Source organism: Eschscholzia californica, unplaced genomic scaffold (genome assembly GCF_041429995.1).
Source record: "Eschscholzia californica isolate CP2 unplaced genomic scaffold, dmEscCali1.0.p SCAF_4, whole genome shotgun sequence".
Lineage (NCBI taxonomy): Eukaryota > Viridiplantae > Streptophyta > Magnoliopsida > Ranunculales > Papaveraceae > Eschscholzia > Eschscholzia californica.
In genome coordinates this window covers 53,614,507-53,636,823 of record NW_028238461.1, presented here as the reverse complement: position 1 = coordinate 53,636,823, position 22,317 = coordinate 53,614,507, and the positions used below count along the sequence as shown (strand labels likewise).

At 34.2% G+C, this 22,317-nt stretch overlaps 3 protein-coding genes across 3 annotated transcripts; 2 read left to right on the top strand and 1 right to left on the bottom strand.

Moving 5' to 3' along the window:
- Positions 1–244: 244 nt before the first annotated feature.
- On the bottom strand, positions 245–1,979 carry LOC147546165 (elicitor-responsive protein 1-like). Its single transcript, XM_086635898.1, has 6 exons — positions 1,871–1,979; positions 1,647–1,718; positions 1,371–1,512; positions 1,134–1,264; positions 981–1,035; positions 245–356 (listed from the first exon to the last, which is right to left on the bottom strand). Exons 1-6 carry the CDS (start codon positions 1,935–1,937, stop codon positions 245–247), a joined length of 579 nt encoding a protein of 192 aa, XP_086492024.1. The 5' UTR covers positions 1,938–1,979.
- A 2,876-nt stretch (positions 1,980–4,855) lies between these two features.
- LOC147546164 (ternary complex factor MIP1 leucine-zipper protein (Protein of unknown function, DUF547)) lies at positions 4,856–7,657 on the top strand. The gene is made up of 8 exons (XM_086636842.1): positions 4,856–5,102; positions 5,398–5,514; positions 5,602–6,236; positions 6,379–6,478; positions 6,571–6,630; positions 6,837–6,920; positions 7,004–7,111; positions 7,227–7,657. Exons 1-8 carry the CDS (start codon positions 5,034–5,036, stop codon positions 7,530–7,532), a joined length of 1,479 nt encoding a protein of 492 aa, XP_086492968.1. The 5' UTR covers positions 4,856–5,033; the 3' UTR covers positions 7,533–7,657.
- Positions 7,658–10,098: 2,441 nt separating this feature from the next.
- LOC147546163 (uncharacterized) lies at positions 10,099–20,640 on the top strand. The gene is made up of 3 exons (XM_086636841.1): positions 10,099–10,232; positions 11,241–11,492; positions 16,058–20,640. The coding sequence occupies exon 3, from the start codon at positions 19,580–19,582 to the stop codon at positions 20,480–20,482; it is 903 nt and encodes a 300-aa protein (XP_086492967.1). The 5' UTR covers positions 10,099–10,232; positions 11,241–11,492; positions 16,058–19,579; the 3' UTR covers positions 20,483–20,640.
- Positions 20,641–22,317: the final 1,677 nt, after the last annotated feature.

Here is a 22,317-nt window from a genome sequence, read left to right as displayed (position 1 = left end):
GAATATTCTCACAAAAACTACCCTAAACGTCATAATTTATACCTTTAATAACACAGAAAGCCCATAATCAATAAGTGATGGATTTCACTTCCACTGGGTATTGATGTTGTGACCTCTAGGTTTTTAGAGTGGATGAACTACAGTTGGAGCAAGACCCACAATAAGTAGTTAGGGTGAAAACAGTGCTTGAAAGAACTAACAATTGGGGAATTAGCTTCTTTAGCATTGGTTTTACTCTCCAAAATCACCAACCATATAATGTCATAAGTAGTTTAAAACTAGGGTTTCCACTTGAAGATCTTCTTGTTGATGCAAGAATTATAAGAACGGCACTAACAGCAAACACCATATTTAACCTATGAAATGAACCAAGAATGAGTTCAAAAGAAAGAAAGAAACATCCGTTTTCCTCTCCAATCAAAACCCTAATAAAAAAATCTATCCACTGGAACCCTAGCTATACTTTCCGTCGAACTGAAAAGTCGACCGAAATTCTCTCTCTCACTCTCTATGTTTCTCTTCTTCTCTATCCACGAAAGCATCACGCAAGGGAGTTGGCGCCAATTTGAGGCCCAAATTTAAAATTAAGCGCCTTTAAAAGTTCACTTATTTGATGTTGGACCGATATTTTTAACAGAAGCCCCAAGTTAAATGAATTTTAAAGACACCAGAAATTGTTAGTTGTATTAGAAAAATTTGTAACATTGACCAAATAGATGTGAAGATCGTATGTATTGAGTCAGTCTTGAACTAATTGACCATCCATTCTGGTTGCATATTTGCATTTTTTTTTCTTAAGTTGTTCATGATCCATCATTTTTCCCTTCTTGTTGGTGATTTTGTGTGCAAAAGATCAGTAAGTCACTTGTTCGTTCGAACTTTTGTTTAGTTTCTCCATTAACTCCTATTCGGATTGTAGAAGATAATTGGAAGTAAATATACCGATAAAAATGTTACATTATAGTTAAAAATAAGATTACAATGTATAAATGAATTTTGAGAAATACGAATTACAATGAGTAGTACCATGTGAACCTATAAAAAATGCAACAAATTAAGATCAAACTGCTTCTATCACTTTGTAATTAATTACAATTATAGAGTATGTAGCCACTAATTCAAGCTTTAATTACGAGCGAAAGAAACCCCAATCCGAATTTCCCCGTAATAGTTCTTATTGTGAAGAACAACTCGATACTTCGCTGATCGTAGTTCTGCTTTTCCTGTCTCTAGGCCTAACGATATTACATCGTTCACATATATCCTGCATAAAATATGTCATTATTATATCAGTGGATGATAATCTTATTTCTACCTTAACAGTAATATTTTAATGGTCTATTTCTGAAAAATGGGGAAAAAGTACTTACACTAATTCGCCAACAAAGTCATCGCGGGAAAATGTATCTTCGTCCATAATTACAAAATTAAGCTTGCATTGTTTATCTTTAATGTCGGAGGAATTCACATCAAATGAAAACTTTTGATTCCATTCTGGCTTCCTTCCTTGCCCTGAATATCAAATTTATTTATTTTTGCTTAATTACTTCATTATATGCATTTAGCATAATAATAATAATAATATACTAGAAATTTGATAAATTAATCATGATGTATAATTAAGAAATTAGTTAAATGATATGTACCTCGGGCAACAGTGCTTTTGCGTTTTTGATTACCATATTGAATCAACACGTATGGATCCATTTTACCTGCACCTTTAATTGTTAAAGAAAATCAAAACTTGGTTATGAAAATAAAATTAATAATCCTTAATTAAATTTAATTAATCATCATGTATATAGTTAATTTATTATGGAGATAAATGAAATAAAAAAGGAGAAGGAAATGAAGACAGAAATATATGTACCAAAGAAATCCATGTTCCTAAGGTCACAAGCATCAATAAGCAACACCTCCAATTTCCCACTTGTCATCTCTCTCTCTCTCTAAAACAGGAGGTTCAAATTGAAATCACTCTTATTGAATCACTTATAAAAGAAATATGGTTTCGAATGGTTTAAAAAAAAAAAAAACTTAAAATGACTCTGGAGCTTCAAACGGGTGGTTTTTGAAATATTGAAGTTGATAAATGTATATTGAGCTTCTATGTTCAGTGTGTTTATATATAAGTATATGATATGATTTTGTAACTCAAATTTGTACAAGTTGGGTGACCACTTTACTTCTTCTCTGGTCAAACTTATAACTAGGTCAATGAGTCAGTGGTCAACTATTCAACAAGGAAGAGAATTAGTCTTTTTTTTTTTTTTTTTTTTTTTTTTTTTGTTGAAAATACAAAACCGGACCAAAGAATTACAAGTTCAGATCATCAATCATGGTATCCAAAGATCTCCACATCTTGCTGACTTTGTGCTTCCTACTCCACTTTGCAAGAGCGTCTGCTTTGTCATTTGTTTTCCTTGGGCCAAACTGGAATTGGATATGCTCGAAGTGGTGTATGCGATCCCTGATTTGTTCTATATTGTGTTTTGACTGCCAGTTAATAGTGTTACTACCGTCCTGTATCTTTGTAATCAAGTTTTTGTTGTCGCTTTCGATAATAATGTGGTTCAGGCGAAGCTCCTCCGCCCATATGACCGCGGTCAGGATAGCCATACTTTCACATTCTTCCGCTGTTTGTCCCCTGATGCTGTCTGCTCTGGCCACCATGAACTCGCCCTTTGCATCGTGGAGAAGAGAATTAGTCTTAGTCCATTTGGTAATATACTTAAAATATATTTTAAGAAATATTTCTTATCTAATGAGAGAATTACTTTCCATCTCTATCTCATGGATAGGGTGACTTCTCACTCTTCGGAGTTAGGGCTCCTGACTCAGACATCCAGGAACTAATTTTCACTTTGGTCTGCTCGACTACTGTCCCAGATGAATTTCAATCAGAGTATGCGGCTGGTATTCAACCCGAGAAGGTGGCCAGACATAATCCCACTTTCCGATAGGAAAACACTCTAAAAGTTGGTCGATATATTTTAGCCAACATGAAGGACGGAAATGATTCATCTTTTTAATTTCTAACATGTTAAAATTTAGTTACAAAATAATAAATATCAATTACTGATTTTTCTTCTTTCTCATCCTCGTTTTAAAAGTTATTATATATCATGGCAACTATGAAACATAGTAAACATAGGTGAACCAGCGTGGCCGCCCACATGAAACAATTAGTATAATTTTTAAGAAATTTTTAATGTACCACTATCATATAACAATGAAGTTGTTGAAAAGATTTCATACTTTTAACAAATATAATATAGAAAACATAGATTCATTACTTACATGGCATAAAATCCTCATCCAAGAGCTTTCTAGGTAAGACAACATAAGCCTCCCTGCACATATTTTAGATAAATTGGTGTTGGAACAATTTCCTTTTATAGAGAAAAAATTGAATCATCTAATGGTACATATCCATTTCTTTTTTCTACTAAGAAAGCGATTAAGTGACTTTGATATTTGTCGCATACAAGAATTCCAAATTTGGCCTATTTGGAAAATGTATGCCGAATAAAAAACAAAATTTTGTTTTTGCCATCACTTTCTGTGTAGCCAGGCCAGGCCATCCATATACGTCACAGAGAGGGAAGAGAACAATGGAAGGCAAAATAGAGTAGGAAATAGAACAAAAACTACTTTGGAGTTATGGTACAAGTCAAGTTGAAGGAGAGGAAATGAGGAATTGACGTTGGATAGTAACCGAGTGTCCCCTTCTAGTAGGGGGTTGGTCGCACCTATTCGTACCAGAAAAAAACACTTGCCCCAAAAAATGCACGTAGGGCGATGGACAACCCAAGTCATTCATAAAATTTTGGAATTTGGTTTTCAATTATCTTCGAATTGAGTAAAAACTTATTTGTATTTACTGATCAATAGCCATCCTGGGCCTAGCTCGGATACGATGCACCCTTCCCATTTAGGGATTTTGAATCCTGTCAAACCACTCTTTTAAGTTGGTCAATGTTACATGCAACAATCTTGAGGTACATGCACAATAGTTCTACAAAGATGTCGTGTATCTTATTAGATTATGTGGGAACAAAAATGATTTAATGGACCATTCATCTTGTAACTCTATTATTTTTCTTGTCAACTGAGGAGTTGTGGAGTAGAGAGAAAGAGAGAGAGAGAGACGAGATGGAGAGAGATAGAGATGGTGGTAATCGGCAATGGTGACGTCAGATGGTTATCAACAATGGCGATGGTGAAACAGATAAACAAAAGCGAAAGAAAAGAGAACGCAGCCACAAAATACATAGTAATTTGTACAATTAAGTTCTTGAAAATTAGGCTACTCTCTATACTAGTAATAAACTCAAACTAGATTCCCGATGAAACTCCAAAAATATTAAATGTAACGTCACAAGTGATATCTCTTTCGACATGCAGAAATAAAAGAATTTCTCTTATATAAGAGAAGTGCTAGAATCACAAAAGATTTTTGACAAAAGAAGTTACCCAGCTCTGGGGCGGTTGTGATATTTATCTATCAATGTCTCTAAGTGTCACTTAGAGACATTGAAGAAGACATTATAAATTTAGATTTCCTCTTCACTGCTTCTAAAATAACTCCATCTATTTAATTATGAAGTGTCTAATAGAGCACCCCACTAGAGGCTAGAGCTGATTAAAAAATCTTATGCCAAACTCAAGTATTAGAGTGTAAGATCTCATACAATATTATCTTCTTTTTCATATTTCTCAAAGGTTGGTATTAAAAATGTTCTTCAACTTCCACATATTCACGGGCTTATTCTCATTAAGAGAGAGTAGAGTTCATGTGATTAACACCACCCCCCAATTTGTATAAAAACAATCTCACAACTTGTTCCCTTTCACCGCCTATCAATTATTTCATTCTCTCTCTCTCTCTCTACCATTACTACCTCTCACTAAATGGCGGGTTACAAGTAACAACTTGTAATCCATTCTTCTACTCAAATCCACTACAAGAATCTGCTCTAAGAGAGACTTTTTCTGAGCTTCCTTGTATTCTTAAAGCTTCTTGAAGGATTATGAAATTTGAAGATTTCTTGATGCAACAGAGCCACGAGAAGCTAGAAAGACAACATCTCGAAGACGAGGTGAGATCATAATAGAGATACTTAAATGTGATTTTTTTTTTAAGAGATACTTAACTGTGATAGTCCCACATCGCTCATGTGAGTGTCCGGAGCCTGGGCTGTAGGTGTAAGCTCAAGCTCGGTAAATGCCGAGGCCTTTTGGGGGGCTCGTGGAGCATTGGAGCTTCCACTAGAAAACAAAATTCTCATACCTGTATGAGGTGTCTAAAGCGGGGACAATATCTGTGCATCACACCCACATAAATTACCTTCTATCTGAAAAACCACAAGGTTTCTAATTTTCTACCCATTTCAGGTTGTAAAAATGGAGGCAGATTTAGACAAGCAAAAGAAACTTAACAAAGTCCTGCAATTAGCAACGCACCAACCTGCAATTCCTCTCCCACGCCTTTCATCGCTTCTTCCAGCTCAGGTACTTATTTCCGTAATTAAATCATCGAGTTAGGTGAGTGAATGCAATTTACTAACAAAACTCAAGAGCTGGAAATATTGGGTGCAGGTACAGGTGCTTCTTTCTGAAATAACAAAGGTGGAAGAAGAGATAATTAACTTAGAAAAAGAAGTCCGAGAACTGACAGTACGTATATACCAAGACAAGAAACAAACCTTAGACCATGAACTGCTTCGACGGCAACAGAAACAGAAGCACCATATAACCAAACAAGGAAGTCAACCTCGAGTGAAACCGTCAAGGATAAGAGAGCACCGAAGTTCAGTAGGTTCTGCTTCTGATCAGATAAAACCCCGATTACCCAAAAGCTTTAACTGTAACGAAATAAATAGTGAAAACCCGAATGGGCTCTCAGAAGAACTGATCAAGTGCTTGATAAGTATATTTCTTAGTCTGAGACGTCCGGTAGCTGACCTGCACTATGAAGAATCAGTTCTTGTTCCTAAACTTACAGTTTCTTGCATGAATACGAAAGGATTTGTACCCAAGACCTCATTCAACTGCAAATCACCAATATTTGCGTTTGAGGCTAAGAAATCAAACCTCGATTCTTGTAGTGTATTACCTGATCTTAATCAGACATTCCGAGATGTTGGCCCATACAAGAACTTCATCCAAGTGACGAGACGTTCGTTAGACATGAACGGAGTCGCTGAATGCTTCAAAGAAGTCACAAAACTAAGGTATTTTCAATCCTCCAAATCATACGTACTTTTCGGTAACATTAGAAGATCATGACACTAATAAAATAAGTACAGAGTAGATTTTCTTGCCTAGAATATGAACTAAGAGTTATATTTTGGTTCATTTTTCTTTCGTGGTCAGGGGTTTGATTCATAAACTTTGTACAATCGACTTAAGTTTCTTGACGGAGAAGCAAAAGTTAGCGTTCTGGATCAATATCTACAATTCCTGCATAATGCATGTACTGTTGTAACACAACCTTTTAATTCGAAAATAAACAGATAGTATACCAAAAATGGAAACTCAAGTGAACTTACTTCGATCATTTTTCAGGCATTTCTTCAACATGGACTGCCCTCAACAGCAGACAAATTCCTTGCATTGATGAACAAGGCAAGTTCATAAGTAGTTCAGATTTCAACAGTTTACTTGCATTTTTCATCAGAAAAAAAAAGATCAGAAATCTTTCTGCAATGTCGGACGCGGATCCAATGAATGTATCATGTTATGTTCGGTTTATCCGAAGACGCCTTGTTCATGATGCTTCTTAATTTCTATTTCGACAGCTGATATAGTGTCAGTTAAAATTTGTCATTCAGGCTGCACTTAATGTTGGTGGAATAGTACTAAATGCTCTGGCGATCGAACATTTTATACTCCGCCATCCTTGTGCTTCGCATAATGTAAGTAACCTACACACGCGCACACACACGCACTAACATATTATATATTTTCTGAGATAACACATTTACCAATAATTGACTAGGGTTCTATGGATGAAAACGAGAGGCTGCTACGACATACTTATGGTCTAAAGTATCCTGAACCTGATGTAACTTTCTCTCTTTGTCGAGGAAGTTGGTCGTCACCAGCCGTAAGTGAACTCATTCCTCTCATTGCTAGTCCTTCGACCACACAGTACGCTCAAGAAGTTGAGCATAACTAGTTTCGATTATGTACTAAACGGGAAAGTTTTCATGACTTTGCAGCTAAGAATTTACACGGCAGATATAGTGAACGAGTTAGGAAGAGCAAAAACAGAGTACTTAGAAGCTTCTATAGGGATTACAAGCAAGAAAAGGATATTTATCCCCAAGCTTCTTCATTGGTATATGCAAGATTATGCAGATGATATGGAGTCTCTACTAGAGTGGATCTATAGCCAATTGCCACGGTTTGGAACGGTGAAGCGACTGATAATGGAATGCCTGAATGGAGAAACCAAGTACCCAGTAACTAAAATGGTGGAAATTCATCCTTACAAATCTGAATTTCGTTACTTATTGCCATTATAAGCTGCTGCTACTTTAACATTGATTGTAAGGGTTTCACTATATTGTGTATATACAGTTTTGATTCTGTATGCATGTCGTAGATATTAACAGCTTTTAGTGATGGAAATACCGGTATTAAGATGAAACATCACCGGAGATGTCTTGCTTATAGTATACCAAAAAGAAATTTGGATGGTAACTGAAAACACAAAATCTCTTAAAATGTTAAGCTTTTGAAGTAAATTACATGGAACTTGAGATATGGGTGGGCATCGATTAGTTACCGATTGACTTTTAATCAATCAAAACCAAGCAAACCAAGCATTCGGTTTGGCTTGGTCCGATTCAGATGATCTTCCACCAATTGCAAATATTACACATTTATAGCATTAAATTTAACTTAAACATTGCGTAAAGTCTATATACACATTGTCAGATTGTAATTTTCAATGATTCACAATAGATATTATCTTTATATAAAATTTAAACATCATGTAAAGTCCACAATTACAGATTTTGTTCTACACGAAGGTCTCACGAGTTTACCTAAAAAACTTAGCCACTTACAAGTTTGAACATTCGTCTATAACCCAGACACCTGACACTATCGCGAGCGATGTGAGACATATCATAATGATTCATATGATTTGTCACATAATTAAACTATATTATTGGCTAATACATATATAATTTTAGCATTGGTATTATGTATGTTTGGTTGATGCTATTATTTTGTTTCTTAAATACTCAAACTGTCACTTGATTTGGCAAAAAGTTGTATCGCTTTAGTTTAGTTTGGTTCAACTTCTTTTTGCCGACCCCTACATTCCTCCATTTAACACTGCATCTTACAAATAACAGAAAAATGGCGTGCTAGTAGTTTGATCCACATTAATAGTAGAAAGAGTACAACATAAATTTATAAATACGGAAAAAAAATTACCTCATGAGCTAGTTTTTCAAGTAGAGAGCCAAGTGCCCAACCGCCCAATACATTATACATGTGATATTTCCTGGATCATTACTAAAACGGATAAACGACATTTCAGTTTTACTCGCTGTTTCTTCCCGCATAAACTTTAAAATCATAGGGAAATGCTAAAGTTACTTAGGATCTCGCTGTTTCTTCCCGCTGTTATTTAGAGGACGGTAGACATGTTTCTTCACCTAGATAAAATTTATCGTAGTCAAATTTTGAAAATGTTTTACCTTAAAAATAAATCATTACGTGACCCTCAGAGTAAAGGGTGTTTGATTTTTGCACTTATTAAGTGATTTTCACTTATTAAGTGCGGGCCGGCAATTTTAGGTCGTTTGTTTTTTCAGTTAATAAGTGAAAATCACTTGGAAATGGTGCCAAAGTAAGTGCAAAAAAGTAAGCTCCAATTTGAAGCTTATTTTTTTGCACTTACTTTGTAAATGAAAGTAAGTGATAAAAAAGACATAAAAACCCTATACAAAATTTAGAAATTACTAACTATTAACCAACTAAACCCTAAATAATTAAAGATAACCTTGGGTATCTTTAATGGATAGAGATTTTTTGTCAGTCCAACCAACATCTGTTTCCCCCGACGAGTTTTTTTTCTAGTAAAGGTGACGAGATTGATAAGAAAAGGATTTGCTTACCACATGGAAGTGCACAATCAGTTTTGTGCATTCGATCATGGGTTGAAAGTGGGTTCAAGTTGAAGTATCGTTTGACTGCGAGAAGCTTATGAATTCTGTTGTTGTTTTTATGTATGTAATTTGTGTAAGTTAGAAGAAAGATGAGAAGAAGGGAGAGAGAGAGAGGTATTTTCTGATTACCTTCTTGTGTGGTTAGTATGGTGTTGTAATGTCAAAGTAGTGTAGTGAGAGAAAGTGGGGGTTTATGTATGGTGATGCATTAGTGGTGTGCATACAGGGAAGATTAGGAACAAGAAAACAAACTGACTAGCAAGATGATATTTAGGCTTAGATTAGATGAAGATAGGCCTATGATATCTATATCTAGGTGTATGTGATTTTTCTAAAAGTCGGTGATCCATTGGCTAGGGACTCCTTATTCAAAATAACTGTTACAAAGACCCATCAAGGCTACACGTAAGCGATTGTAACCCATCTACAAGTAGTACTATGCTGCGGACGGGTATAGAGTTGTCTCACTGATTGATGTTTCGTTTACAACATTCATACTAATAAAATTTATCCCAAATTTGTTTCTTCGTACACTTAAAATCAATTTCTCAATAAATATTATTGTATATGCTTTGTAACACAACAAAGAACTCCAAAAATAAATATCGTGTTGTTTAATGCATAATTTCTTAAATTACTCTATCTAACATAAAATTTATTTGCCTTATGAATCTATGATGTGAAGTTTGATTAAATATGATTGTTTTTTGAGTAAATGCGTATGGATAAAAGATACAAAATTAAGAGACTTTATGCAAGGATAATCTAGACAATTCACATTTTTTATAACGCTTATAAGTGATGAAAAACAAATGACATAACACTTAAAAGTGATAAAAAACAAACGGGGTTGCGCTTATTAAGTGATATCTATCACTTATGAGTGCTAAAAAATCAAACACCCTCTAATTGTAGCATCTCCCAAAACCCTATCCCTTCCGGCTCCGGCATATATTACTTTCACTCTCGGTGTTGTAAACCAAAAAGAATCCCGGTGCTTGATCTGTCTCAAACTTCGATAATCCGGATAACCCTAAGAAGGTAACTTTTCCTTTTTATGTTCTCCTCGGCTTATAATGATAAAAACGTTCTAGATTATCCTTTGAATTCCACAGAATTCCAGAGGAATTCCATTGCTGAAGGTTGTGATATAGTTGTAGTCTAAGATATACAAATTTTGGGAAATATAATGGTATTTATGCTTTCATATCGAATTGAGTAACCCTAACCCTAGGTTTAACTTCTTGGCCTTCATATTATATCACATAAATAGTCTGGCACTCTTTCTTTTTTCCAATAAATGACATTCATCACAGTGAATAGGGTTATTACATTTGGGGATACTTTAATATAATCTATATTCAGTGAAACAGAACTCAGAATCACGGCAAAAGTCGATCCAAATCAAGTAAGAACCGACTGTTGGCGTTAGCTAGCAGCTACAATGTGTTATTATGTGGACGAAGCTATGTAGGAATGAAGTTAAGCAGAAATACAAGAAAGAACCTATCTGCGGTTTCCTTGATTGAGAACCATCTGCAAGTTCACGAACTTGTAGCTTATGCATTGCTCATCTTTCGTAAGAGCAAATGCAAGTTATGTCCAAAGTTGTGCGATGAATTTTTAATATTAGTACACAAAGGGTTATTTTCCATAAAGAACTATTTGGAACACAATTTTGCAGTATGAGATAATTGATCCCTTTTCGGCTTTCCCTTGGCTTATTATTTTACTAAAACACCTTCGTATCATCGTATGGATTTGGTTCACAAGCTAACCTTGGTTTATGTTGGACTATCCACACATGCTCCCTCGCGTGACATGGAACACCTGTGGGGTTTAAACCTATCACCTGGGGACCTATCTATGATACCATGTTAAGTGGTCATCTAACTCAAAACCAATTGGTAATGAGTGGAGAAGACTTAGACATTCTATTTTTGGTTACTAGATCTTCCTTTCCCACGTGGGACTATTCTCACATTATCATTGGCATTAACATATATGTTGTTTTTCTTCTTTCTGAAAATATCGAATACATTTTTGAAGCGGACAGAGTACTCCAAGGCCCAAAAATGAATAGAAAGGATTAGAAAGAAGATATCAGAATAAGGCGGGTAAACAGGAAAAAGGTTGCATGTTTGCCTCTGTGACAACACTTGTATTTTTGCAGTTTAGCTTCACTCATGGGCATCATAGGAGCTCCAACAGAAACTAAATGTCTTCTACTCTTCTCTAGCTAGTAGTAGTATTAATGGACTTGTTTTATGAAATCTTCAGTAACTTTATCGGCATGCCAAGGTAAAATCACTTATCTCAGGACCCTCATTTGAAAGTTGAGAATAATTATCAACAATTTACCACATGATATAAACTTGAGGCCAGTCTTACTATATCTTATAGTTGATCAAAGCTAGGAAAAGTATCCTTCGTTTTTGCCCATAAACTGGGGTTGGCTGAAAGAACTTTCATTTGTAAATTAGGCTTGGCTACTATGTCGTATTAATGTTGTGCCCTTTGCTTGTGTGGATTGCCAGTATCACAAGTAATTGATGTTTTTATTATGTGGTTGTTGATTCATGTCAACTCATATTTGTGTTTAGGTACATCGCACACGAGTTAAAAATGCGCGACTGCTTGTGTCTTTTCCCATTAATTCATCTGTACATTTTAATGATGACGTAACCCTGTTTTAAGAGTTCTAGCCTTCTAGGTCATAGGCACCCGTTACATAGCTGTAAGTTCGAAACAAAACAATTAGGTCTAACAAAGAGCTCGGAATTTCTAGTTTCAAATGGTGTTTTCTAGCAAATCATTTGCTCCATTTGTTACAATCTAAGTTAGGGTTTATCGAGTCACCTCATATTCTACTGCACAGGGGATCCTGATCTAGGTTCAAAGTTCAAATCAATTATCTATATATCTAAACTTCTAGTACTAGGATCAGTAGGTTGGAACTAGGCCAGGCATATGCATGTTCCTGATTATATATCTATATCATATTCTGTATGGATTCCATGGAACTCTTAAAAATATGTTATTTGTCGTTATGGTTGATTAATTTAGATACAGTGACACATTTATCTTTGGGAAAATGCTGTTTAGCTCCAATTTTCTATGTATCAATGTGCCGAATTATGTGGCAGCATCTTGAATGTGAACATTTAAATACTTGGTCATTTAATGTCACAGTTGAGATGTTACCACATCATTCGGTACCTCGATTCAGTGCAAGAAATTGAGGTTGAGTAGCATTACATATTCTGTTTATATCGAGCCCCCCACACCATTGTCTTCAGACCTTTTCTGTATTTAAAATTCAGACCCTATATGCTGTATTGCAAATTACGACTTAGGTTTTATTTACTTAGAAAACTTTGCTATCATATACTGTACTTCTGCTTGGTGTGCTGCAAAAATGTACTGCTTGATAATCCTGTTCCGGAATTCTGCTCTCTTATTTGAACATCTATCGTTTTTTACCTTGGGATTAGTTAGATTCCTGTTAGTTATAACCACAATCATTAGTCTAGAAGGTATATTTATTATATTAAAACAGATCAGTCGGTTATCTAGGGGATAAGTCTGACCGTACATTTTATTTTAGAGATTTAGTTGGGAACACATCCGACGGATAATATAAAATCTTTTTATATAAATACACTAAAAAGTTGGGTATCTATGTAAATCAGTCAAAATTGGTTAGAATAACTACCCACATATTTCTCTCCCTATTTTTTTTCTTCCACGGATTACATCTTAGAAATTACCAACTTTACAGTAGAAAATCGTAGGAGAGATCTAAATAACTAACCCACTCTCCCATATCTTCCTAATTTCTCTCTCAACCACCTAGATATTTCACTTAAAATTGAAATTAAATCTCCCTCAAAGGCGTTAGCCAAGAGGGATCTTCCCCGTCCGCAGGACGGGGAGGAAACCTAGTAAATCACAAATACATATCAGTTATCACATGGAATTTTTACGTGGGGTTGAAAAATCTCACCCCACTTGGAGAGGCTTGATGGCTTGGTTTAGCTCAAGGAAGCAGTCCAAGCTGCATTAATAGTAGTTTAGATATCTATAATTAATCTTAATATGAAATAAAATGTCTCAAAACAAGTTCCAGGAAACAACAAAATCATCAGTTAGTTCTAAAGACAAGTATTGACTTCACAGTGTTCATTAATTATGATACTTCCTACCTGTTGTTTCATAATAACTGTATATGTACATTTATTTATAGGCATACACTAATCTATTATATAATAAGGTTTTAGATGTCTCCATGTCGGCTGTTTACAACCCTTAGCAGATTAATCCTAATCTAGTGTCGACTATTAGTAATGACTGGTTACCTAAATGGATTATGATTGAACATTTTTATGATTTTATCTACGGAACACCTTACGGTTAGAAATAGTCATAGTTTTTCAAGACGTCCGATCTTGTTAGATTGATTATGATCGACTAGATAACTAAAACGTTAGAGTTAGGGTTAGGATTGAGTCTTTTGATCTGCCTAGGGCAGACCTTGACTCGCATTTTAGCAGTACTATAAAGATCAAAGATTTAAAAACAAAATGTATTAGAAAAACAAATAATAAAAACATGAGGCTTTTTATGGGGTCAACTTAGTTGCTACTGTCTGTCCTTGCATAACATTAGTGTTTGGCAAATAAGCTACGACGTGCGCCGTATATTAACAACGTGCTTAAGCTGTTTCAGTCTCTCTCTCTCAATCGATTACAAGTTACCATTTATTATTTTTTTCTAATTAATATAAAATTATAAAATAAACAAGTTGTATTTATTTAGTAGTTCTTAATAGAACTTCTTTAACTGACCCCAGATCTTTCCCTCTGACAATATATTTATAAATATTATTGCTATTTTTTTTTCTTTTTCTTTTTTCTTGATGAAAGTCTTTCCCTTCCAAATGAAAGAGCGGATCCTCACACTAGAGGGCTTTGTCGTGGGTTTGCCACAGGTTCTGACCCCGAGTCAACCCATTGGCAGCCCACTAATCTCTCACGAGAGAGGTTTGTATCTATAGACTGATTTGTACGGACAGAGTTTTCGTTATTGATTTATGAGGGGTTGGGCAAAAGGCCCAAAATCAGCCCAACAATATGTATCAGGCCCACTGCAGATAAAGAATGAGGGGCAGGTCCAAAAAAGTCAGGCTAGGGGTGGAATTTCCGAAACACCCTTCTTCTTTTTGAAATTTACGAAACGACCATCGAAAAATTCCCGGGAAACTCGAAAATTTCTGACAAGTAATCTGACACGCCTCCCATCAGACTGTGTACCTTCCATAAATTCACAAAATTGCCATCGAAAAATTCCCGGGAAATTCGAATTTTTTTGGAAAATAGTCTGACGCACCTGACATTAAACCTTGTACTTTCCATGAATTTACAGAATTGCCATTACAAAATTTACCAACTTGCCATTTTCGTTCTTTTTTCCAGATTTATTTCTTATTTCTTTTTTATTTTCTCCCACACATATTTCTCTCTCCAATCTCAACAAATTTCGTTCTTTTTTTCCAGATTTATTTCTGATCTCTTTCCAATCTCAACAAATTTCTTCATTTTTGGTAGTATTTCATTGATTTGTATAAAGAAATTTTCTTGTGTACCGGGAACTATTTAGTGTACTGGTCATTTTTTAGATATGTACTACACATTTTTGTACTGGGAATTTTCTTGTGTACCGGGAATTGTTCTGTGTACAAGCCATTTGGTTATGTACTAGAAATTTTTGTAGTGGGAATTTTCTTGTGTACCGGGAATTGTTCTGTGTACTCGTCATTTGGTTATGCACTAGACATTTTTGTACTGGGGAATTTTCTTGTGCACCGGGAATTGTTCTATGTACTGGTCATTTGGTTTAGTACTGGACACTTTTGAACTGGGAATTTTCTCCTGTACCGGAAATGGTTCTGTGCACTGGACATTTGGTTATGTACTTTGATGTTTTTAGAGATGAAGAAGATAAAATGTGAAACAAATAAGAGTGATGAAGAAGAAAAATAAGAACATAAAACTTTTAGAGAGAGAGACAGAAAACTTTGATGTTTATAGAGATTGAAAGAGATGAAGAAGATAAAATGTGAAACAAAATAAGAATGATGAACACCCAAAAATGAGAACATAAAACTTTTAGAGAGAGTAAGAACAGAAAATTGATGTTTTTAGAGATTGAAGGAGATGAAGAAAATAAAATGTGAAACAAAAAAGAATGATGGACATCCAAAAATAAGAAAATAAAACTTTTAGAGAGAGAAAGAAAAGAAAATTTATGTTTTTAGAGATTGAAAGAGATGAAGAAGATAAAATGTGAAAAACAAAATAAGAATGATGAAAAGAAGATTTTTGGATGTATAAATAAGAAGAAAGAAGGAGTTGAAACAAAATATAATGGGAGGGATCCAAAAAAATTGGCTGAAATTTCGTCAAAAAATGGCGCCATTTTTGAATTTTCAGAAAATCTGAATGTTTCTCTGACATGACGTCATGTACGGGGAATTAATTGATTCGCTGTCGTCCGTCAGATTGTCAGAAAACACAGAAATTTCCCGTGGAGGGGTAAAAGAGAGATAAATAAAATAAAAACCAGGAAACTGTGAGCTGTCCTGACAATTTGGACTGGGTTCTAATTTTTTTTTTGGGCATTTTTTGGGCCTCTCCCTCAAAAATCCTTGATTTATTTCATATAACTACAATTACATTTCATATTGCTCATCATCATAATATATAATGATATTCTGATTTATTTTTTTTGTAAGATAATTGTAGGCCATCAAACAACAGACAATTAGAAATTATTCTCTAACTCAGTATTCTTCTTTTGATTAGCAGTTAAGCACCTCAATTGTGTTTGAAGAAAGTGTAGTAGGGCATGACAGGTACTTATTACTACCCTCTGTTTATAAATAAATATACTTTCTTGATTCAAGTTGCAGGAAAAGAGAGTATAGATATAAATTTGCTTCCTATCCAAGAATATAACTTTGGTACTTCAAAATAAATATAGCATGGTTGAGGGACCCCTTGTCTATGAGCTGTTTGTAATCATCTTCATCTTCTTCATATACAAGTGGGACCTTTTTCTGAAAATCAAACTTGTCCCTTTGAAAGATTTTTTAAGAAATCTATAAATTAATGGACACAGTTGCAAGTAAAGCACTTCATTTATTTACAAGATATTATTCATTAAATATTTTGTTACAAGGATATCTAGTTTTCTTTAATTCTTCTTTTCGAGCCGTATAATTTGGCACAGCTATTCATTCATAGGATAATGGACTCAATAAATCATAAATTTCCACTTCTATGAGAATTGAACTTGGGACCTCTGGTATGCGAAGCGGATGTTCATGTTAATTTAAACGGATCAGACTTCTTAGAGAAAATCATTCTAACTAATTATGGTCAACATTTCCTTAAGACAAAGCATTATGGGGTTAATAATTCCATATGAAGTATGACATTTTTTCCTGACAGAACTTCCCATTCTTCTATCATTTCCCTATTCTCTCTCTCTCTCTCTCTCTCTCTAGGAATAATGAGTTTTAACAACCATTTTGTTTTGTAAAATCTTTTAGCAAATGAAATGTACATCTTTCACCAAGAATTAGTTATTAAGTAAAAGTCAGTGAACTAAAACCCATATAAAGTATTTCTTTCAAGATAGGAAATGAAATAGAAAACCATTTATATCGTCAAGTTATAATCGACAAAGGTAAAGGTACAATGGATTTGTCAAAAGGCTGCATCAACTTGAATTCTGTTACCTACCCAAAAAGAAATCGGTTACATATATTTTCTTTCATTTTCTCGCTTTCATGTGGCACATTGGAATAGGGCCCCAATACTATTATTTAGTAATTCTATCATCAATTAACACTCCCCGGTTAAAACCCTCTATTTTTGTGAAATATGAACACTTAATTTGTTCCAATCTTTAGTTCTATGGGTATTTTCAAAAATTTCAAGTACTTACAAAATTTTTACAACCAACCAAATAAAATGCTGAGTATTTTGAGTGTTTAAGCAAACAAAACAATTTCAACAAAAAAAAAAAACAAATGTGTGGTTATTAGCCAACGACAATGCTATTTGGCCCGAAATAGAGGGTCGATTTCAACTCAGAAGCTGATGTGATCGACTCCCACTAATCCGTACGTGTCGAGAAAAAAATGCATCAATAGGGGCCGACTACATTACCTTTCGAGTTGAAACTGTCCCCCAATTTCGACTCAAATAGCATCATTAGTGAATCAAACAATGTATATCATCTTTTTGAAATTGGGCACATAACCCACCATCAAATTTTCAAGCATCAATTTGGTTGAAAATGGTTTGCAACAAAAATAAAGAATTGGTGAAAAATGGAACAAGCTCTAATGGTCTAGCTAGTTAGGGGAATTGTGGTAGTATTTGCTTCAATTTTGACGTTGTTACTGTTTTTTTTTTTTTTTTTTTGTTGAAAAGTGTTTAGGGTATTATTTTAGAGAAATCTTATTTAGGCCAAAGATTTATTTCTAATACAAATCAAAAATTGATGTGACCCGAGCAATTGGACATTCCATGAAAGAGAAATGGTCTACCCAATAGTTGCAGACCACATCAGCCTCCAGCCGGTGGTCGACCCTGTTTTACGGGCAAATAGCAAGGCTCGTCATTTTGTTATAGGTAACCCAAGGTTATCTGACAGTATACACATGCGCATAGAGATGAAATCATTTCCATAAGTAGACATTTAATATTACCAACTTATGGAGAGGTAGAAGAACCCATGACCTAAACCTTTTTTTTTGTTACAACACCCATGACCTAAACCTAGATTATATTGTTCATAAGTTTACATTGAACATTTATTTCTCCTTCCTCCTTCCCAACTGCAACTACATGTACAATTTATTGAATTTAAGGATGTAAGAGGATAAAGCCAGGTCTATCTATATTAATACTTGAAATAAATAAATATTTCACTAAATGAGATATATATGGGGGCACTTGGGAGGAAAGTTTGTAACTATCTTCTTCATTTCTCAGGTATATACATCATAGTGTTTTAGGGCTGCAAGTTGGTGGTCTACCTCAACTTGTTTTAATTCATGGGCCCAACTTCATTAGCATGTCAAACCAAAAATATCTATAATCATCCTTTGAATTTGTGACTAATACATCATTTTGCAAATTTGTCAAGGATTTCCAGTGTGAAAGTACAAGCTTGATGTGATATAATGTTTATTTTGTTTGTGACACATGAACATTTTGCGATAGGATGGTGCTATGTGTACAAACGGTTACATATATCTTTCTCACAAGAGAGAGTTGTTGGTGGTTGCACACGACAAGCAAAGGTTGTATTCATGTGTAGTGATATTGTTTTAATAGCATTAGGTAGTGGATTTTGTTTCCGATGAAAACTCTACGAGCTTTTCTGAAAGGCTTTGCAGTTATTAAGTTGAAGGTTTTGACAGCTATTATGTTTGAGCTCGTACATACAGTCTAGACTCAAGACCTTCCCCCTTGACGATCCAGGATTGTCAGTCAGTCTATCTAGGTTTTTGTATAGAGATACGAGGACTTTGATTTGCATTTGAGTAAGATGTTAAAGCTTGGCCTATCAAAAATTAATAAATAAAAAGAGAATATAAAATAAAATAATAACAAAAGTAGAATCTTAGTTGTAAGTGGTACCAATAAAAAAACTAAATACAAACCATAAAGTCTTCTAAATAGAGTGTTAATTTTAAAATAAAAATCTATAAACAACTCCCTTCCTAATTCTTGCTTCTTGTCTGTTTCTTTCAACTTAGTAATTGTGAGACAAAAAATTAGCACAATAGGTAAATCAGCCAATCAGATAATCTGGGTTGAATCAGACCAACTCCAACTCCAATTTCTTTATTCATATTAACCATTTCTTGCTATATCACATGATGAACTGTCAAATAAATTTAAGACAAAAAACGCAGAAAATTAATTTCTTCTTGATCTTTCTATTTTTCATTATTTATTAACCAAATTAACAAGTCCCATTTAATTAGATAACTGAAAATTGTATTTAATACAGATGGGTTCTTCTATGAACATTGTTTTCATAACTTCCCATCTTCTTTTATTTCATCTTCTGTAACTTGAAGCCTTCTAATTCACAAAAGAACAATACCCATGTCTCACTCTTTCCATTTTCTGGGAAAGTAAAGCTAGAGAGTGAGAGAGAATATTTAAGAGAAACCCTAGTTCTCAAATCTGTATTTCCTCTGTTTTTCCTCTGTTTTTTTCCTTTCCAAATTCTCAAGTTCATCTTTCATTACTAGGGCAATTTTATATCTGGGTTTTCAAGTTTTTCTTCTAGTGTTGTTCAAAATGAGAGATATTAGTTCATGTTTTAGTGAACAGGTAATTAAGATATCTGATTCATCTTGTTCAAGTGTTCCGAATCGAAAATGTCGTCCAACGAAATTCATTCCTTCAATCCTAAATGGAGTAACTTGTATCTACAAAACAAATCTTTCAAGTCAAAAACAAGTTCAAATCACAATCAATTGGTGCAAAATCCTATCAGATCAAGGTCTCAGTATAACAATTGGTGATGATTCATCTTCAACCTTCAAAATCAACACAAATTCTCGAATTTTCAGGAAGAAAAAAGGTACCAGAATGTTTGAATCTTGTAATTCAAACATTGATGTGTTTTGGGATCTTACTAATGCAAGGTATGAATCAAGTCCTGAACCAATTGATGGGTTTTATGTTGTGATTATTGTTGATTCAAAATTAGGTCTTGTATTAGGTGACATTGATGAAGAAATTATCACAAAAAAATTCAAACCCATAATTTCATTCTCTCAATTCACTTTACTATCTAGAAGAGAAAACTTATCAGGAACTACCCATTACTCAACTAAAGCTCAATTTTGTGATAATGGAACAAGTCATGAGATTTTAATAAGATGTGGTACTGAAGATGAATTAGGTTTAAAATACCCAGTTTTATCTGTTTGTATTGATAATAAGAAAGTGATTCGTGTGAAGAGATTACAATGGAATTTCAGAGGAAATCAAACAATTTTTGTTGATGGGTTATTAGTTGATTTGATGTGGGATGTTCATGACTGGTTTTTTAGACCTTCAACTGGTTTTGCTGTGTTCATGTTTAGAACAAGAAGTGTTTTAGATAGCAGATTGTGGTTAGAAGAGAAGTTTCTTCAAAAAGATCAACAAGAACGTATTAATTTTTCTTTGGTGATTTGTTGTAAGAATCAATAAATTTTTAAGCAAACTGACTGATTTTGATTCTTGGGTGTTTTTAACTTTTTTTGATTTGTTTGTGTTCTTAACATTGGAAGTTGAATTGATCTATCATAAACATGTAATTCTAATGGATCAACTTATTGAAAAATCAATTCATGTATACACCTTGATTATCTTCATCTCCTTCATTTTCTAGGTAGGAATTATACGTGGCTTGCCGTGATTCGTTGTCTGGTAGATCAAAATCATCAAATGCACGAGTCATGACAAGACACATAAAATTTCTGTCTAGAGTCTGTCTGGTTTTTCATGATCCCTGATGTCTTTCTCAATTCTCTACTTTCTCTGTTTAGAAGAGAAGTTTGAAGAGTTATGGTAAAAAGGAGGAGGAATATGAGAATGGGTGAGCAGCAAACAAGGGAATAAAAGAAGGTACAAAATGGAGTTATTTGTGGATCTTACCAGATTCTTTGGTGGTGAATGTGAAAGAAGTTGTTTACCTAGATATGAGGAGAAATATTTCAGATATAAAAGATAACCTAAAATTTACTAGGGTGGTTTGATCTTTGTGGAATCCAAGGAAATCTTAGTGAGTGAGAAGTTATATCTATGTTCCTAGGTTTTCCTTGTTTTCCTTTTCTGTTTTTTTATCTTGTTTGACCATATGCTTAGATTGTTCCCATGATCCAATAGATTGTTCACAAGGGAAAACTCATATTCCATGGAGGCGTCCTTAAATCTATCAAAAAGATTGTGGTTTTATAATCTCGTTGGTTGGATATTTTTTCTTACAGATCATGTAAAGTCATGCAGGTCGTAAATACGTTATCTATCAAGACATCTAATGTTGGTCATTTGTCTGATAATCATGTGCAAACATCGAGTATTCGAAGTATTGAATTATACTCGAACTCAGTTACGTGCTATGGTTAATCTATGAACTCCCTAAAGTTTTCCCCTAGTCACGCTTGTTCCTATTGAGTAGTAGAAATTAAGATATGATATTGGTAGGGTCTTTTTGGATAGTGTTCTTACTTGTAGAGACTATTAACAACTTTTTGGCTTCCAAAAATTTGCTATTTTCAGATTGGACCAACCCATACTCTATGTTTGACAACAACATATATTACAATGTGAGGTGACATGAAAATAAATGAACATGGCATCATCAATCAAACGAGGAGTAATTAATTAGAGGTTCCTGCTAACTATATAATGTTGATGAGTCGTCTTATCTTGTGAGTTGGGGAAAATAGGCATGTGTCTACTAAAGCTTAAGAAATAAGATTTAATTGACTTGGTTTACATAACTTTCATAATTACTTTCTCCACACCTTGCAAAGTTAGTAGTAGTAGGAGGCCTAACTTGATGACTAATATTTTGTAATTTGTCAAACATTAAAATGGATGTGATGGTTTTGCCATATAATGTCAATAACTAATTAGTTATTTTTGAGTGCTTAGTCTTTTTTTTTTGGGTTATTGGTTTTACATATTTTAAAAACTTAGTTACTACTCTAGACCTGTGTCAAAAACAAGTACTTGAGAACAAATAATTGTTCCCTTTTACCACAACACAATATCAACACATCCGGTAATGTTCTAGTGATAAGGCGTCCCTCAGAAAAAGTTAGAGATCACAACATCAAAATTAGGTGACAATAAGAATCTATCGTCTTCTTCAACAACCAAAAAGAATCTATCGTCTATTTGATTTGTGTAACTAAAAAGTAAATAAATTAAGGTGTTTATTATATGATGTAATCCATGTATTAAAAGAAAAAAGACATAATCACCTACAAGCAAAAGCGAGCGCCTATAAAATTACAACTTAGCAAGAAAAAGAGAAG

Excerpts from the sequence above, each read along its gene's own strand:
- LOC147546164 (XM_086636842.1), top strand. The coding sequence starts at position 5,034 with ATGAAATTTGAAGATTTCTTGATGCAACAGAGCCACGAGAAGCTAGAA. Across the intron at positions 5,515-5,601 it reads CATCGCTTCTTCCAGCTCAG|GTACAGGTGCTTCTTTCTGA; the intron begins GTACTTATTTCC and ends TATTGGGTGCAG. Across the intron at positions 6,921-7,003 it reads ATCCTTGTGCTTCGCATAAT|GGTTCTATGGATGAAAACGA; the intron begins GTAAGTAACCTA and ends ATAATTGACTAG.
- LOC147546165 (XM_086635898.1), bottom strand. The coding sequence starts at position 1,937 with ATGACAAGTGGGAAATTGGAGGTGTTGCTTATTGATGCTTGTGACCTT. Across the intron at positions 1,265-1,370 it reads GACTTTGTTGGCGAATTAGT|GATATATGTGAACGATGTAA; the intron begins GTAAGTACTTTT and ends TATTTTATGCAG. Across the intron at positions 1,036-1,133 it reads GATTGGGGTTTCTTTCGCTC|GTTCACATGGTACTACTCAT; the intron begins GTAATTAAAGCT and ends CATTTTTTATAG.
- LOC147546163 (XM_086636841.1), top strand. The coding sequence starts at position 19,580 with ATGAGAGATATTAGTTCATGTTTTAGTGAACAGGTAATTAAGATATCT.